At 38.5% G+C, this 18939-nt stretch overlaps 1 protein-coding gene across 1 annotated transcript in view; it reads right to left on the reverse strand.

The window, feature by feature from the left end:
* Window positions 1–624: 624 nt before the first annotated feature.
* The window catches only part of grm3 (glutamate receptor, metabotropic 3), a 39776-nt gene continuing 21461 nt past the window's right edge, over window positions 625–18939 (reverse strand). Inside the window, 10 exon segments of the mRNA XM_032583973.1 lie at window positions 625–1855; window positions 3788–3965; window positions 6766–6898; window positions 7004–7197; window positions 7315–7624; window positions 8471–8660; window positions 8755–8776; window positions 8778–8998; window positions 16630–17230; window positions 17623–17892. Of these exon segments, the coding sequence (XP_032439864.1) occupies window positions 1779–1855; window positions 3788–3965; window positions 6766–6898; window positions 7004–7197; window positions 7315–7624; window positions 8471–8660; window positions 8755–8776; window positions 8778–8998; window positions 16630–17230; window positions 17623–17892 (2196 nt within the window). The 3' untranslated portion in view covers window positions 625–1778.

Genomic DNA, 18939 nt, shown 5'->3' on the forward strand with positions numbered 1-18939 from the left:
AATCTGAAAAGTGTGGCATTATTTTAAAATGCTGCCAGTGAAAATTCAGTGCTATAATTAGTAACTTTAGCCCTTTTTAAAGAAGCTATTAGTAGAGCTCCAGATATCTGTTGCTCGGGTCTGAGAATCTTTTGAGGAGAAAACTATTGTTACTTATCCAGCTCAGATCCAGCTCTTTTGGAATATAGGCAAGAAGTAAGCACTGTTGGGGAAAGCTAGTCAATTTATTGAGACGATGAATACAGGTGATTTCAGGGGGATCTTGAATAAAAACTTGTTAGAGGCTTCAAAACACTTCAGACTTAGCTTGAGCTTCATCCTTAAGCAGACAGCAACACTAAACGTATAGCTAGAGCTTCAATGGCAGTCAGAAGGCTTGACAATTGCAGTTTACTGATGATACCCATTCAGTCTGACTGAATTTGAGCTGCATTGAGGAGTAAAGAGCAACAATTTTAGTTTCCAAATGAGCAAAGCTGGTAAAGATATACCCCAAAGAATTTGATTGATGCAGCCGTAACTACAACTAAACGTAGATCTACAAGTACTCAGCAGAAAATGCATGGAACACTTCTTAAAGGATTTTTACTTGTAAAATGCTAGAACCTAGCATAATTTCTTTTCACTTCACAACTTTCTGTTGCTCTATCCCATAAAGTCACACTAAAATACACTGAAGTCTGTGGTTGTAACAGGACAAAATGTGAAAAGGTTCATGGGATCTGAATTCTTTTGCAAGGCACTTCAATTACTGGGTGAAAAACTGATTTATTTTTGTTCTTTGGGGCTTACATAAAGCATTAGCAGTACTGTCTTTTCAGTGCAGCTATTCATTATTATTAGTAATACATCACAGCAATCTTTAAAAGACACAGCATTTTAGGAGTGGGAGTGAAAAAGTGATGCTTTGCTGAACACACGTCTGGAATTATGGCCATTTAGATAAAGGGATCCCATAATTAGAAAATAGGAACATTTGTATCAAAAGCAAAACATGTTTTTCTGCCAAAACAGCCACAGAAGGATTTTACAAAGATCCAGAATACCACAAACATCTATCAAGATGCAAAATGATATATTCTCAAACAGAAATATATCACTAAATTTAATGAATGTCTCTTTTGTTCCTTCCTTTCCCTTTCAATTTCTTTTCTGGCTGTTCTAGTTTGTCCAGTTTTAGCTTTTTTTCCACATTCATTCTAGTGTCACAAGACCTTTAACATTGTGCTGTTTGAACCGTCAGTAGTATAATATACAAATGTACAGATCCACATTAGAAATGCATACACAGTTAGTTATTACAATGATGTACTACAAAAAAAGCATGAGAATCAAAAGTCTGTGGGTATTGCAGTGAGGCAAGCAGAGCCACAAATGTGCATCCAGATGGAAGGACTCAGCCCCTCTACCATGTTTAAGCTCATGTCCATTTACATTGAAACAAAGCTATCAAAAACAAAGGTTCCAAAAAATTCCTCCTAAAAACATTTTTTTTGTTCTTTTGTTTCTCTACGTACAACAATGTTGATTCCATGTATATACATCCCTAGAAAATAATTTAATTATAGTTACACACTTTCTACATTTGTGAAACAATACAGTTCTAGTCCACAAGGAAGGCGTTTGCTTGTATTCAGTAAGTGTGTTTGTGTGTTTTTGGGTGTATGTGTAAAAGAGTGTTTGTGTGTAAAAGGGGGGTAAAACAGAGCTGGGGTGAAAAATGTTCGTTATTTGGCTAACAGTCGCAGGGGCGGGTTTAGAGAGCGGACTGGATGCTGTCACAGAGAGGAAGTGGTCGAGTCAACTATTTCTCTCCCATTGCACACTGTTGGGACGAAGTGGGCGCTGACAGAAGCTACGAACAAGAAGGAACAAGTTGATTAAAACACAAAGATTGATAATTAATAAGTAAAGAAAACATTTTATTGGATAGGAACCTTGTTTTGTCCCTGGCCCTCTCCATACTCCTATTTTGATCTGTTGGATTCATTTCCTTGTCTTCTTTCCTAATTTAAAGTATTATTATTTTATATTTGAGTGATTAAAGAAAAAAGAACGACTACTATACATCAAAGTTTAGTGTTTGCTTCCAGCATACTTACATATTCCTATATACACCTCATATGGATCAGTGGACCAATTTTATTGTACTGCTACACTGTAGGTGGGTAAATGGCAATAAAGATTTATCTTATTTTGTACTACTTCTCATTCATTGCCCTAGTACTAGTACTAGACTTCTTCTTCCTACCTGGATAAATCACTATATAAATTTTGGCCTTATAAATTAACATACAACTGCTCTAAAAATGTGAGTGGATGAGTTCAATGGTTTCTTTGGATTTTGGCTCCACTCTTGGCTGCCTTCTACTTGGTTTCTTATTTTTACTTTCCTTTTTCAATCAATTTTTGACACGAAAATGAGAACAGCTCCACGGGCTTCAAACTTGAAAATTTGAAATGTAAAATTTCTAAGAACACATTGAATTTCTCATGAAAGCTGCTGATCTCATTCATGTCTCATAATCACTCTGTAGTTTTGAGAAAGAAAATGCATCTACCTCAAGTGCCTTTTTAATGAACTACTCTGGTTTTTGGCACCATCCTCACTATAGGCTATGTTGTTTTATTCCTGCCTGTTTGATCAGCTGTACTTCATTCTGTGAGTTCTGTCTGCAGTGTGTGTCAAACTGATTGACAAAGAAACTAGGACAAACACCCATCGGAAAAAAGTGAACTGCTTCTGAGACCAGAACCAATCAATTTAAGCGCCACTTCCATCCTGAGGTACAGCAAGTGCGCAAACGACGCAATCTCTCCTCTCTTCTCTAATGTCCTACACATCAGCACTGTTTATTCCCTGTGGCCACATGAGCAACTCTGCCACTTTAATCTTTTTACTTCTTGTGTGAACAAAAAATAATAGTAAAAATGTTTGTGAAAACCATTTATTCCCTTCTATGTTTTAAATCCTGTTAGCAAAACTTGATATTTCCCAATTTAATAGAAATTGGTGAGCAATATTTCTCTTTTAACAGAACGCTTTGTTCAAATTAAGACAATTGTAAACCCAAATCCACGTGTTTTTGTACTCAAAAGAACAATCCAAAATTTAAATGCACTTATCACTGGTGTGAATGTGAAATTTATTTTAGTTTTGATAAATTACTGGCAAATCATAGAGTTGGTTTCTTTGCATTCTTTACCTCTTCAGCAGTTGACAGATGTTCAAAAAGTTGATGAGAGCTACTCCAGAAGCTCAGTTTTAGCCTGCTTTATGTTTTCCAGAACTATTTTAGATACGTGTTTGGGATCATTGTCAGTGAAAGAGACACTCATTATAATACCACCTTCACTTTGACTGACAGTTGCTCTTAGATTTAATAGCCTTCTCCTGACTCCTCCAAACACTCTTGTCATTGTGGCCAAACAATGACAATTTTTGTCTCCCCTGACCATAAGGGGAACATATTTAAGGGGAACATATTTGTTCCCTAGAACATATTTCTATGTTCTTGGTCAATAAAATGTAAAATTTTGTTATTGTAATATTTAATTGTACAATTTTTAGTGAAATAGAGAAATAGTATAATGAAAAACATGTATTTACTTTTAGCTTTGGGTTTCATTGTTTGTGACAAAGAACATTGGTTAGAAAACCAATAACTTTAAGTAAACATACCATGCCAGTAATTCAGGATTCAGTACACGGAATCCTTTTGAACAGTGAATGCCAAACAAGCCCATCTGTCACAGAAAACCTGCCATTTCAATAAAAACAACCTACCATGGGATGCGTATGTAGTGGCAGCCCCGCTGACACTGAAGCGATTGAGGTTGAGACGGTGGCTGGTCACATTCTTCTGGGGCTGAAACATGATGATGTGGACCTTGGGCGCAAACATACAACCCAGGACTACAAAGCCACTTAGACTGACAGAGATACACATGGTAGTGGTTTGAACCTGGAAAGAATGATAAAAGTATAATTTGAAATGTTGTTAATAACGTTTATGCTTGTTTAGTTAAATATTTCAGTAGCTGTTGACTGCACAGTGTAAAAACTATTGACACCACTGAAATAATTTAACAATTTGTCATGTTATAACTTTGGAATTTTATTATGGTATATTATGATTTCACCAACACAAAATAGTGCATAATTGTGAAGCAAGTTAAAATCTGAAAAGTGAGCCATGCATTTGTATTCAGCCTTTGTACCAAAATAAAATCCAGTGCAAACAGTTTCCCTCAAAAGGACCCTAGTAAATCTTCTGAGGAGAACAAAACTTAAGTCTTTGGCTTACATGCAAAACAAAATGTACTTCTGAAAAATAAAACATTAAAATGCTGCTAGACAGATACAAGTGTATCTGACTTCTAATAATGAGTACAGCCAGTACGACACTAGAGTACAACTCTTGTTTTCAGATCTCCTTACCTTGCACCAGTTCTGAGAATAACAATTACTGAATAGATCAATAAAGACTTAATCAACACAGAACACAAAAGCCAAACTTAATAGTCTCTCGGTGCTCACTTTAAGTTTGTCCTACGTGGTTCATTGTGTAAATCGATGCCAAGTACTGTCCCAGTCTCTTGATCACATGTCTGCAGAGGTGTCTGCTGCATGCTCTGTTCAGGCTCCCCTAATCACTGCTCTAATTGTTACAGCAAGTAAAATCACAGCACAGCTGAGCACATTCGTCAGTAATCAACAATTCAACATCTCTGTTTATGTAAATATTTATGAGTGTGGGAGGACATTATGTCTGCACTAGACTAATCTTTAAGAAAAATTTCTTAGAAATATTAGACAAATTTAAAGAGACAGACAGCAAAAAAAAAAAAAATAAAATAAATAAATGGTACTTTTATTCAGGGATCAAATGGGCAGCTCAGACAGCACCACTTCTGTCATGCCCCTTGAAACAGACTGTGTTTGTGAACACGTCTACTTAAGGTGTGTAGGTGTACACTCAGGATTTTTGCTGTTCAGAAGAACACTCATTCGCCTTTGATGGTAAGTCTGGACATGTGTCAGCAGTTTAGCAGAGCCTGTTTGTCACCTCAGAACAGCAGAATTGGGACATCTGCGGATGGGATTAGCTACAAATTAAAGTTGCCACTGCACCTGTTTATGTCCTGTGTTACCTGACTGTTTCTGTCAATCATGCTGAGTGAGAAGGAGCTGCAATAAGGCATAGCTACAAAGTAGTGATTTTTTTATATTTATTTTTAGCTTTAAAACTATCTTTATTTACAGATTCATCCTTCCGTTATCTAACACGCTTGTCCTTGCAGGGTCATGAGGGGGGTGGTGTGTATCTCCTGCAGTCAACAGCCGAGAGGCGGGGTAAATCCTTGACAGGTCGTCAGTCCATTGCAGAATTTACAGATTTTTAAAGTCAGATCGCCTCAGTATTATTTTGAGGTTATACTACAAAGGATTTCAACATTAAGAATTTTGACTTTTTTCCCCCCCTTTTTTTGTTGTAAATTGACTTCGATAATTAATCCTTCTTGTACTGTATGTGGGGGGAAACTTATGTGCAGTCTAATTTCTTAAATTTTTTTGCAGCTGTTTTGCTGTCACTGTTAGCTTGTTCTCTGTGGATTGAGGAAACTGGTACTAATAAATACAGAGGATCAACCTATTGCATCTATTTTTGAAACACTTTACAGTTACCCTCTTTCTGTGCATAAAGACAGAGGGTGCAGAAGTGATCATAGATGAAATTCACTTTTGTTTTTATTAAAAATAATAGAGAACTCCTATTTGTGACTTGATGAGGTGCTTCTCAAAACCCTAAAGAATAACACGTGACTAAAGACATCATGTCAGAATGGTGTTTCTACATCAAAAGTGACTTTGCAGACAGATTTAAAAAGAGGTTATAAGTGCATCACTTTAATTTATTTGGTTCTCAAAAATGTATGATTCTAAATTTACTGCATGTCAAAGTAAGTATACTGCACTAACTTGTAGTTAAGTGGGAACAAAAAGAAACATCTGTGATTTAAAAAAAAGAATTTAAACAATTTATTTGATTACAAAAAAATGGGCAAAAATATTGGGTATACTTCACAAGGATGGATAATAAATTGTAACTTTTGTGACATTCTTAATAATGCTTTTTTGAAAATCGAGCAGCGCAGCAGGTCCGTTTTTCCCTTTCTCCCCTTTTTCTCCTTCTGTACCAAAATTACCTCCAGCTTTCAGCAGATGTGCATAATGCAAACAGTTATGGTCTTGGAAAATATCTGGTAATTTGCTCTAGCTATTATGTACATAGATATAAATAAATAGACATGGGTAGGCTTTCCTCTAGATACATTCATAATACCTCACTTAAAAGTGAAAAAACTGCATCGGTGCAGAGAAACACTGCTTGGTGAAGATATTTTAGGATTAGTTTTGCCCTGGTACAATGCACAAAGTCAGGTATCCAACATTTAACTGTAATAATAACCTGTGTGAATATGCCCTTGGAAGCAATAGAATCTTTTACATTTTTGAATAAATCTTTAAGAGTTCAATACCAATATTGGTCTGGGAAAGCTTTATTTTGTTAAATGGAAAAATATGAATAATTGAAAATGAGGTTGCCAAAAAGTGTGATAAATTATTCTTTTTGGATTGAAAACTTTTTCCTTTTGCTTCAAAAACTGCAAGTGCCTAACTCTGGATTCAGACATTAGCTGTTTTGTTTTGAATAATAATTTTCAGCACTTTAGCATGCCTCTCCGTGTGTCAGAAAATACCCTGTAGTCACTGGATGTGACATAGAAGATGGGAAGAAAAGCCAGCCAAATTATACAAGTCGTATACATGGTGAATCCAATAAACTTGGCCTCATTGAAGTTCTCAGGGCACTTCCTGGTCTTGAAGGCATACCTAGAAAAAAACACAAACCCAATATCTAATGTCTGAAACACTGAATGAAAGGATTGGCAATCAATTTAGCAGTTGGTCACTTTCTTAGACTCCAACACAACTTACACAGTACACAAGATGACCAGGAGCACATCATATCCCAGTGACAGCAGCATGCTGGAGTCTCGCACATTACACTTGAGGATGACAGTCTGTCGTCGTTCTGGTAACGTAAAGCGACGAGTCCCAGGAACCTCCAGAAGCAGCCACACAGAGACCATGACTAGCTGGACAGAGATCAGACTCAGGCAGATAAATACCTGACAAAGAGAGGAAAGAAAGGAGAATTAAGGTCATTGAGTTTCCCTGTGTCTCAGTTACTCTCTCCATTCTTCTGGCTGATGCAGATTGATGGACAGAATGCAGCATTCACTCACTTGAGAGGATGGGCTAATGAAGCGCGGCCTCACTGCGCCCGCTCCATCTTTCACGCCATTGAAAATTCTGGCGATTCTGTTGGTTTTGGTCAGCAGTGCAGAATAGCACACAGCAAACGACGTGCCCAGGCCGAGGCGCCGCAGAGCACATATGGCCGGAGAGGGTTTGGCCAAAAAGAGGAAAGTCATGGCATAGGACATAAAGACTCCGGAGAGGAGAATGTAGCAGAGCTCTCTGCCTGATGCTTTCACCAATGGTGTGTTGTTATGTCTGACGAACACCCAAACCACCAAGCCAGTGCACACAAAGCTGCAGAGGGGAAGCATGAATCAGACAATCAATGGTGTGAACATACAGTAGAGCTTATGTTGCGTATGTGTTGCTTGACTAGAAATGTTAGAAATAATAAAGACAAAAATATTCTGTTGTTGGCAATTAGAGGAGGAATGCTCATTGTCTATTGGTTTAATGAAAGCAAAAAGTATGTATATTGCCTTAAAAAGTATTACTTGTCCCACTGTGTTATGTTAAAACTTTGATATATTTTATTTAAATTTAACATGATGGACCAAAACAAAGCTGTGCATAATTATAAAGTGGACAAAAAGTGATAAATCATTGCAAAAATATGTTTTTCCCTTCTATCCATCTTCCTAGCAACACCTCAACAGCATGATCAACAGCATGACTCACATGTTGATCATGACATATAACTTGTGGCAGAACTTCTTATCATTAATTGTTTTCTTCTGCCACTCTGTGAAGTAGTGAGCACGTGTCATAATATTTACTGTACTTTATGTCTTTATATAGAAATTAAATAAATATCAAATAAAATATTGAGTTAAATTTATACAAAAGGGAAAAAACTCATCTTTATGTTACCGTAATTAAACATCAAAATCCAGTTACTATTACTATATTTAAGTTTTAAAAATATATGATCATATTTTAAACTGGGTTTATAAAAAGAAACACCCTCCAGACTTGTGTGAGAAATATTTCAGAAACTGATTTGCAATTACTTGGTTTAACTTCTGTTTAAATTTGCATTTACAAAATGTATATCTATCTGTTGGCAGATTTGCATATATTTCTTAATTTTTTTGTTATCTTTTCCTTTATTAAAAAAATAAAAAAATGTTTTTCACTTACCCAACACATGCAATGGTAATAGGACCAATGGCCCAAGCATCTTCCCACATAATGTAGTCCTCAGGAAGATCGTAACAGGATGTGAGGTCATCAGTTGGCCACTGGCCAGGAGCGCAAGGTGAGCAGGTGAACTCATCAGCCAGGTATTCATGAGGCTCACACGCCGTACAGATCCAGCAGCAGTACTCACCTGGAACAATAATATGAGAAATGTGTGGGAACATGCCTATAAAGTCAATGCAGCTTCACTTTGACAAAAAAAAAGTTAGAATTCCCTCTCCTACCTGCCTGCATTTTCTTCATTTCAGTTTCGTTCACAGGGGTCGCTGCACTGTGAGGTTGGGAGCACCTCTTTGGGCCAACGAATCAGATCGTTGTTCAGACTCAGACTCTCTGCCCACTCACCTACTGGCACGTAACCGTAACGCTCGCCAGAACGCTGGTAACTAAAGATGTTGTACCTGCCCATGCCGTCCCCCTGGGAATCAAACTTCACTACCGTCTCACTGCCTGGAGGGGAGAAAGGGGCTGTGGTGGGGAAGAGGAGATAAAAGATAAGGAATCACAAACAAACATCACATTAATGCTTGCTGTACCTAATCGTTTTAAAAGCAGCTGTGGACACTAGATAATAAACAATAGCTATCTTGGCCTATGAGTTCGGAAATAAATGAAGACCATTCAAATTATGTTTTTATTGTTGAGAACCAGACAGTTTCAGATATTAGCAAAGAGGCCGCAAGTGCCAGTGATGCTTGATGATACGCATGTCACTGGCTTCATATCCCTCTCCAAGGTACCATAGGGATAAATTCGCTGGCCTAATATCTTATCTGATCATGTGTATCACCAAAGGCATCATTAAGCCTCTGTCTATAAAACCATATAGTCATAAAGGCACAGGAATAAAGACCCTGGGCAACGTAATAAGTACCCACTCATTGATGGAATTAGCCTGTGTGTCTCCTCTGCGAGGGAGGCACACTGCTGAAACTGCCAAATTGGTTTGTATACATGTTGTTATGAAAGGATTACCATCTACCCCGAGGATGTGGGAAGAAAGGAGATTGTAAAATTGGCATGATGCTGAAGCCATAAAAAAAGGAGAAAATGACTTTGGACTGGGAAAACAGTAACCTGACGCATTGTTGGCAGTATCCGACCTGATAGTGCTGACACTTCGTCCTTTTGACTCAGACAAAGTGTGTCTCTCCCACAATGCCACATCTGTCCCTATAGCGGAGCAATCAAATCTATGTTGCTGACACATAGATGTGTTATACAGTGCAACCTGTCAAATGATGATGCGACTGGGGATAGTGCAAGATATGCCAGGTTTTTGATTTCTCAACATACAACAACAAGACTCTCAGCTCCTCAGTAGATAGATGCACTGATAACATGGCAACGCCTTCCTAGTATCATTCCATGCTTGGGTTGACAGAAGAATTTGCAGGTCAAATTCAATTTTTATACATACAGAATGAGATCAGTAGAATAAATCTTAACAGATTGCAAATAAGCCGTCAGATTTTCTGTGAGGATGTGCACACAAATGCATGTGAGGACCCTATTAGGTTGTACTTCCAGTGTGATAGCTAAGGTATTGCTCTGAGCTCAGTGGGAGGCTGTGCTGACAGAACCAAAGTCTTGACCCTGCTGTTAGCTTGCGCGTGCGTGCGTGTACACAAGCATGTACAAATGGGTGGCACTGACAGCAGCAAAAGCCATCCAATTGTTGTGCAAGCTCAGTGTGATCAGGGAAGAATGGCATGTCAGATGGCAGCAGAGGGGGTTAGCGTTTATGAAATCCATAAATCACAGAGACAGCAAAACCCTTTATCTTCCTCCTGCCTCCCCTCTGTCATAGGAAATTCAAAGCGTCAAGTCTTATTTAAATTTTGGGGCTAAATGGTTAGTTGACAGCTAAATTATTGCAATAAGAATGTGGCGATAATATCAAAAGATGAAGAAGAGATATCAATCATTATCCCAGCAGCTGGCTTATAATAAAGTCTTCAAAATAACACAGAGTAATAGGTAAACCAGGCTATTTGCCAGTGAAACACAGCAAACACACTTTTAGTAAGACTTTCCCACCAGCCAATTATCAAAAATATGTTGCCAGGACCTTGGATGTGTACTGAAGCCAAATGAGCTGTATGTCAGTAATTACATGTAAAGCAGCCTAAAAGATTACAGATGCCTCTGATGGTCCCTTTCAGCGTTGTCCTTGAATTACCTAAAAATCAAGTTCGGCGAGTAAATAGATTGTTAGGACTCCCGACTTCTTATTGACTGCATGGAGGTGGATATGCTGAGTTCACAAAATGTCTTATCACGAAAGTGTCTGCGAGTGCAAGTTTGAGCCAGTGAAATTCTCTACGACTCCTCAGAGTGGAGAGACATGTACTGGAGACTGATGGTAGCTGTTTTCTCTTTGAATCTCAACTCAGATGCCATAGTGAACAGAAACCTACATTGCAGGTCAGAAGTTTGCATAGATACATTAAATTAACTTTTATTATATGTTCCACATTTTCTATGATATAAATTTTAAAGGGGTAAAATCAACTTTTTTAAGTTATACATCCTGTTATAATGTTATTCTCTCATCAAAAACAGCAATTATCAAATACCTGGTGCTGAGCTTGTTATATGAACTACTTCTCAGTCTAACACTGCTAAGAATGATTGTAAATGGCATAATGAGAAACATTGTTGTGATGACGTGTTGAAGGCAGTGTCGGAAAGAGCATGAGCTTCTTAAAGAGACAGAAGCCCAAAGTGTCACATTATGAAGTCAAACTTCTTTTAAATTATGCTTAATATATACTGCATTTTTATAACAACTGAAGGTAATATAGATACTTGATTATGCTACAAAATGGCAATATGCCTGGAAAATACACAACACCATCCCTTTAAAGATGTAAGAGTTGTCTCAAATATATACATACACACCCACTAACAACTAGGGGTTTCACCAACTTGTCGACCTTTAGGCAACTGGTGGTCTGCAATGACTTTTTAAGTGTCAAACTACAAAACAGATTTTTCCAAGAATATGGAAGACGAGGAACTGGGTGGGAAAAATCTGATAGTTTGAATTGCATTGTGTAAGTGATATAGTAAAGGTTAATGTAAACCAGCATGCTCGACTGTTGTCCTGCCTCAGACTCCGAGTGTGTGTATGTGAAGTTTGTCCAGTATGTTGTAAAGTTTCCATTCCAAATGAAGTGGGACAGATCTGTGTTACGTTGCATGTCTGAAAATGGATAGGGCAGGTGCCAAAAAGAGAAATTGAAAGCAGTTGACTGATAAGATTGTTGAACATTCATTTGTTACTTTTGAAGTAGATTGCTTTTTGTAATTTTTATTTTTGGATTTTAATTTAGCCACGTACAATTAAGCCAAAATGGCTCATACCCCTACTAGAACTTGAATTTTTAAAATTATTTTACCAAAACACTGTTTTCTGACTGAAAATGCAACAAATGTCTCTCAAAATATCAGAAGACAATGTAACAAGTGTACCAATTATGAAAAATGTACACCGGTATTTGCATTTATACAAAGATGACATTTTGAAAATGTATTATATGTTGCAAATTTGTTAAAATACACTATATTCTGATAGTATGAGTCCAATACTGGTGAAAGAAATCAAATGCAACATTATAGATACTTAGAAAGTCAAGGTAAATCCAACTATTTGTAACAGTTTTGCTGGAGTATGGATATACAGTATGTAAAATATGCAGGACACCAGTCTTTGGGGACTGGAGTTGGACACATCTGGCTTAGACTATTAATCTGCACAGTTCCCTGAACACACAGTGTAAAACAAGCTCAGAAGAGCATCAGGTTAACTCAAACATATATATATATATATATATATAAGGCAGGGATCAGGCATGTTGACCACTTATAATGACGAAGTACTGCAGGGTAGCACAGCAAAGAAAACACTCAAAAAAATCTAAAAAGTGAGACTAACACATAAGCAAACAAAATCTAGATCAATTCTACATGGCATAAATTAATAAACAAAACATTAAAGTCATTGCTTTGACAAGAAAAATGTGATAATTTTGCAAAACTATCTAAAAATCTGGACTGCACACTGGAGCAGTTGGTTGTACCATTGCCTTGCAGGTTCTGGGTTCAAATCCCATACTTTTATCTTTAAGAGTGGAGCTTTCCAGAGAAAATTCCAGCTTCCTACCACAGTCCAGGGTGTACGCCACTTATCACCCGCTAACTGCCAGAGATAGACACCCCTGCTAGGATAACTGGGCTTAGATAATGGAAGGATATTAAAAAAATCCATAAAGACCAAAAATTGAACAAAACAAAATGGGGCAATTCCAAAAAGTAGCAAATCCAGTTAGTTTGGAAACCTTCTGCATGAAAACATCTCTAAAGTGAGACACTTTAGCAATTCTACTAACTTGAGAAACACCTTATTATTCTGGCTTAATTAGAAGCATGGAGAAGACAGGCATTTCATTCAGAAGGTGAGAAATTAATTATGTTCTCAGCCATGAAGGGCTAACACAAGGCCCAAGGGGGTATGTTGGTGTTAAAGGCAGGGAGACAGAGAAGGCAAGTGGTCTTTGGAGGAATAAGTAAGAAGAAGTCATTTTATAAGGACGAAGAGAGAATTACAGAGACTCATCGAGAAATGATTTTCTCTTTTATTTCACAGTACGTGTCTGACACAGACGCATCCCTCAGCACTCGTGCATAAATACACAAAGATGCACTCGCATGTCACAAATGAACACAAAAGCGAGATCACATTAGCTTTTTGTTCTCCCAGCAGATTCAATCCCAGAGGATGGAAATGTTGCCTGGGTCACACTGCAGAAGGCCACAAGGGAATGCCAGAGGACAGATAGGAAGGAGAAAAGGAAGTCTGGATTGAAAAAGGGACGAAGGAAAGCAGAGGAGACCTAAGGCCTGAGTGAAATAAAGATGGGTGAGATAGACGGGACAAAAGAAAGAAACCTTGAGCCAAAAACAGGAGGTTCTCGGATGGAGAATGGGCCGAGAGACAAGATAAGTGTAAGAAAAGAAGTAAAGTGACAAGGAAGGAGAGACAGGTGAATACAGGTGTAAAAGAGAGGAAATACACCAGTGGAAGTACGAAAAACCACTGTCATGGTAGTAGAGATACAGGTGGAAGGAGGAAATTCTTCAGAGGTAAGAATCAATAAAGAATGGGTGAAAGAAGGATGGAAGGACAAGTAAAAGGAAAGTGTGAGGGAACATACCGGTGTGGAGAGACAGCTGAAAGAAGGAGAGCAACCTTGTGAAGTCTGTGTGGGTTGAGCAGTTTCTGAATGTAGAAAAAGTGGGATGTTTTCTAGGTGAGAAATAGGAAAGGAGATGGAGAGATAGAGGAAAAAGAAGGACTAAAAAGCCAAAGAAATAGCGACAAAAAGATGGAGGTTAAGAGACAGAGTCAAGTGAAAACAAGGCAGAGAATGAGTGAAGGTTGTTCACTTGCATCTGAACGTTGCAGTAAGCTCTGTGCTCAATATGGCCCTGAAGGCACACCGCCTCTGCTAACACAGACGTATCACACACACACACACACGAGCGCAAACGCCGCTCACACACACGCACACAGTGCAGAAAAGGGGGAATATCACATCTATCACCACTATTTGAACAGAGACTGCATGCATGTGTGTATATACTGATCTGTTTGCTGCAGATCGGGGAGGTGGGTGGGAGTTGAATGATGGCTCTGAGAAGTGTGTGGGTTGGGGGTGTCTGCAATTCCATGCTGGCAGAAAAAAAGCAAGCATTTCAAGTTGCCTCTGTAAAAAAAAAAAAAAAAAAAAAAAAAAAAGCTGACTGTTTTGCAGATTCCTGTCTATGTGTCTTTTTGGCACATGTTTATCCGTGTTTTTGTGGTTGACTCATGTAACAAGGACTCATAAAAAATGCACAAAATGCACAAATCTGCCCCACTGTCTGCTGCTAGTTCTTTCGGAGCTGGTTCCCGTGATCTACCAGATCACCTCAACAATTGGCAATAGAGTCGGCTTTATTACCATAGCAACTAGCTCAATGAGACTAGATGAAGAGAGCTGTGACTGAAAACACTCTCCTAACCAAACAACATGCTGCATCAGTGCGTCACATAAAGTGTCAGGGAAACACAACAAACAACCTCATTACAGGAAAAGACATTGTCCACAGTGCTGTGAAAGGAAATCCACTAAAAGAGGATACTACTTTAGCACATGTGGAATAAAACTTTGATGCTATATAAAATCTGTGTGTGCATTAGATCTATGGTGCGCTGAGGAGTTTCGGTTCTCCAGTTCTGACTGAGAGCACTGCGGATAGTGATGCTGCAGCTAAACTTCAGCACTCCTCACCTTCTTTTCCACTCACTGTATCAGTTTTACAGAGCAGTGAGAATGAGTCATTCAGGGCCAACCAACAATTGAAAATAAGTGCTGTCATATTGTACTCACTTAAACTGAATCACAATCAAGCTCTTATAGCTATGGATTCTCTGAATGAATACATCCATCTCATAGACTTTTTGATAGGTAACGGAAGAAAGAGACATAGAAAAGAGAGCAGAGAAAAGTGAGGAAAATCACATTTGATCTTGTTGATTTTCTTCCAGATCTATACCATAAACATCCTTCACATAAATAAAGTATATGACATATCCTTCTACTGTTCAATGGTGAGACAAAGTGAAACATTGTTTTGATTTTTTTTAAACAAGGTTACACATTAAAAGTTATTTTCTTATTTCTTATAAACCCATAGTTACTCTTGGATGTGTTTTTAATTGTTTTTTGAGGATGACTTCATTGGCGGCTGGTTCTTTTCTAGTGTGAAAAGAACCAGGCATGAACTTGAGGGCTTTATCTGTGACACTATTTTTTTTGAAGTATGAAGGGAATTAGTTCAGCTAAATAAACTAAATAAATATAGATGAATCTTTGACAACTCTTAAATCAATTATATGATATAAATTTTGCAACTTATAAAACAGAAAAATTAAGGGCAACAGCATAGCAAAAACAAACGGTACAATTTCCTTTGAATAAATAGTACCTTGCACTGCTGCTGGATGGATTAGGGATCTGAAATGGTAGGGATCTTGTGCTTTACTGGAGGTAATGTGAGGTATTTCAATCAATATTGTAAGCAACTATCTAAAATGGAGAGTACTGTTCATTTTTATGAGATTTGGTCAGCTTTATTTGTGTCATAGTCTTTTTTATCTACCCACATTTTCATGATGGGAACATTTCAAATAAAACCATGTTCTTCAGCTGACGCATGATGTCCCACTCAGGTTCTGCTGCAGCTCTTGTTTGTTCACTCCTCGCTTCTCTCTTTACTACTTTTTCTCTCACTTCTGTTCACCTTACCCCAAACTCTCTCTTCTCATTTTAGTCTGCCTGTCAGTCTTATCTGTAAGCCCCTCTCTCTTCCCCAACCTTCATGGATGATGCCATTCCCTCGTCCTCTTTCCATCCCTCCTGCTCACTCTCCCCAATGTCCCATGGCAAAGCCGCTGTTAATGTTGTTTGCCAGGGTGTTTTGAAGTCTGCTTCTGGTCACGGTTGGTGGGGGAATAAGCACCTCTAAACCTGTGTCAGTCCCTGAGATGCAGCAGTTTATTTATAACACTTCCTTTGTGCGTGATCTGTCAGTCAAGCCAATCCTCTGTCTCCTCTCTCTCGACTCTTCAGAGACTGACAGACAGACAAGCTGCATGCTATAGGAGCTATTATAACACACACACAATCTCATTAGTGTAAGAGAGAAGAATATGGCTCACGGATTAACTGCAGCTCTCATTCCTCAAAGCAACTTTGTAGTGTCGTATCAATTACGCATGGGTAAAAGGTGTCAATGGCAAGCTGGCTGTGACAATACATAGCAATTAAGAGGATTTGTTTCAGTACTTTTCATGTTCTGTGGCATAGAAGATGGACAACAGCCATGTGTTCATTAGAAGACCGTTAAGCAGACACTACATTCACATTCCTGTCTATTTCTTCTTATCTTGTATCCTTCCTCTCCAACATTTGCTTCTCTTTTTGCTTCATCCACTCTCACCACCTTATCTGGAACTCGACACTCTCTTCACCATGCGCTTGCTCACTTACCTGTGAAGCTGACATTAAGAATGTAATCCCTGTAGAGTCTGCGCCCATCCAGGGCCTTCATGCTGTCACACAGCTTGGTGGTGTTCAAGCACAGGCTCCGCTGCATGTTGTGGAGGGCATGGGCCATGGCATACACTGCATTCACCACAAACATGATCTTGGACTCTGGCTCGAAATACCTCTGGTCCATCGACAAGTTTTTGTCACACGGCGGAAGAGGTGTTCCCCCGAAGCCTAAGCCTACAGCTCCCAAAGAGCACTGGAAACGCTGCTCCCAGAAGTCCCTGAACCAGGGATTCCTGTGGTTTTTGATAGGGTCCAGACTCAGGAAGTAGCGGTTGAAATTTGGTATAGGGTTTGCTGCCAGTTCAAGTGTGATAGCTCCTTCAGCAGTTATTTCATTTCCCTTGACAATGCTCTCCTGTGCGCCCCAGCCATCACTAGCCACCCAAATGAAAGAGGTGTTAAGCCTGGCGGCAGCTGCAATCAGCTCTCTGGCATCATCACTGCGCAGGAAAAGGACGGCCACGTGGGCATTTGGCTTCTGGAGGAGTTGACGGATTACAGCCTCGTAAGACTTCTTTGCATTCGAACGTCCCACCTGGAGAAAAACAGGGGATTATGGAGTGAAAAAACAAAAAACAAAATGCTTCTTCCGTTCTAATGCTATTTGCAATCCGTGATCATCATCATTTAATGGAGAAAAACAAGCAAGAAAATGTGCTTAACAGTCTCACGCTATTATTCACCTCTGTAGTAAATGACATAAAAAATGAGACTGTGAAAGCACTCAGAAATAATTCTTAGAGATAAGCTTTTATTTTCTGCCTCAGCACTGATAACACAGTAATTTTAACCCCAATTCAGAAGAACAGGAGATAAGCCATAAAGGAAAAATATGAGAAACTTATAAATCTAGCACCTTAGTGAGTCTTTTTGGTGCAGTGACGATTTAAGATTCGGATTCTAAGCTATTTTTGTTTCTTTCATTACCTTCTCTGAAGTGGCAATGCAGATGTTCCTCATTCGTGCTTCCTGTTCGAAGGCCTCTATACCAGTTTCACCGTAATCTCCCTCTGATGCCACAGTGGACACGTATGTCCAGTTAAAGAACCGGAGGATCTCTGCCATGGCTTTGGCCTGGTAGAAGTCAGGCGGTACAGTGCGGGCAAAGTAATCATATCGGGTCTTATCGCTGAGCTTGGCACTCGTTGAAGCATAGCTTATCTGAGGGATCTGAAAGAGCCTGAGAAGATTGGCAACCTGCAAGGATAGACAGTAAAATAAGGCATAAATCACAGGAAACCTTTTCTAACGTACTACACAAATTTACCAAAAGAATTGCTCATTTTGACATTCTCTGTATCCATGATTTTTTCTTTAACAAATGGTCATGCAAACCCATGAGGGAAATAATTTTCTTATAAAATTCATTTACATCAAAGATGTTTTGGTGAGGTGTCAACAACAGTTTCTTTTGAGTAAGTTTTGTTCTGTTAACCTAAAGAAACAGTTAATTCAATGCATTTTATGTTTTTATGCACTGTTGCAAAGCTGTGAAGAGTTTTCCACTGAGGGCCAATATATTACACTAGAATCAAATCATTTAAAAAAGGTATGAAGTATTTTAAAATAGGAGATAAATTATGAACATTAGGTTATTCATGAAGTTCATAGGGCATTTACACAAATCTACTGTGATGTATTCACAAAAACTGAGCTGAGAAGTATTGAATTCGCACAACCACCTTTGGCGCACATTCGGCATATGTAGCATCACTCTAGCATATAGACAACTTCTGCTCGAATACTGCCGCAATGGCCTAGTAATGACATTACTTATATTAATCTCACGCTACATAATGAAGATTCTCTCTCTGCTGATGAAGATTTACTCACCATGTCATGCAGAACATTTGAAACAGCACATAAAAGTGATGGCTTGACCTACTTTCAGAATAATCTATCTAATATTTTGGGGACATGCATGAAGTACTGAAATTTCGTTCTTAGATGGCCTAAAATATCATATATTGATCTAGTAAGAACAAAAAAAAATATTTTTTTTTATCCAGATTTGTAGTAGACTAAATAAAATACAAAATGAAAAATAATTATTTGATAAAATAATGAATATCCCCTCTTGATGGATAAGTCTTTTATCCCCTTCTTGTCCCATCCACCAAATTGTGCTGCCCTGAGTCATGAGCCTTTTCATTCGTATACAGTACAGGCTCATGATAACACGCCAATGACGGGAGAATTTACACAAGAGAAATACACACTTCAAAGCGGCAACAGGACTTGCTG

This window comes from Xiphophorus hellerii, chromosome 2 (genome assembly GCF_003331165.1).
Source record: "Xiphophorus hellerii strain 12219 chromosome 2, Xiphophorus_hellerii-4.1, whole genome shotgun sequence".
Lineage (NCBI taxonomy): Eukaryota > Metazoa > Chordata > Actinopteri > Cyprinodontiformes > Poeciliidae > Xiphophorus > Xiphophorus hellerii.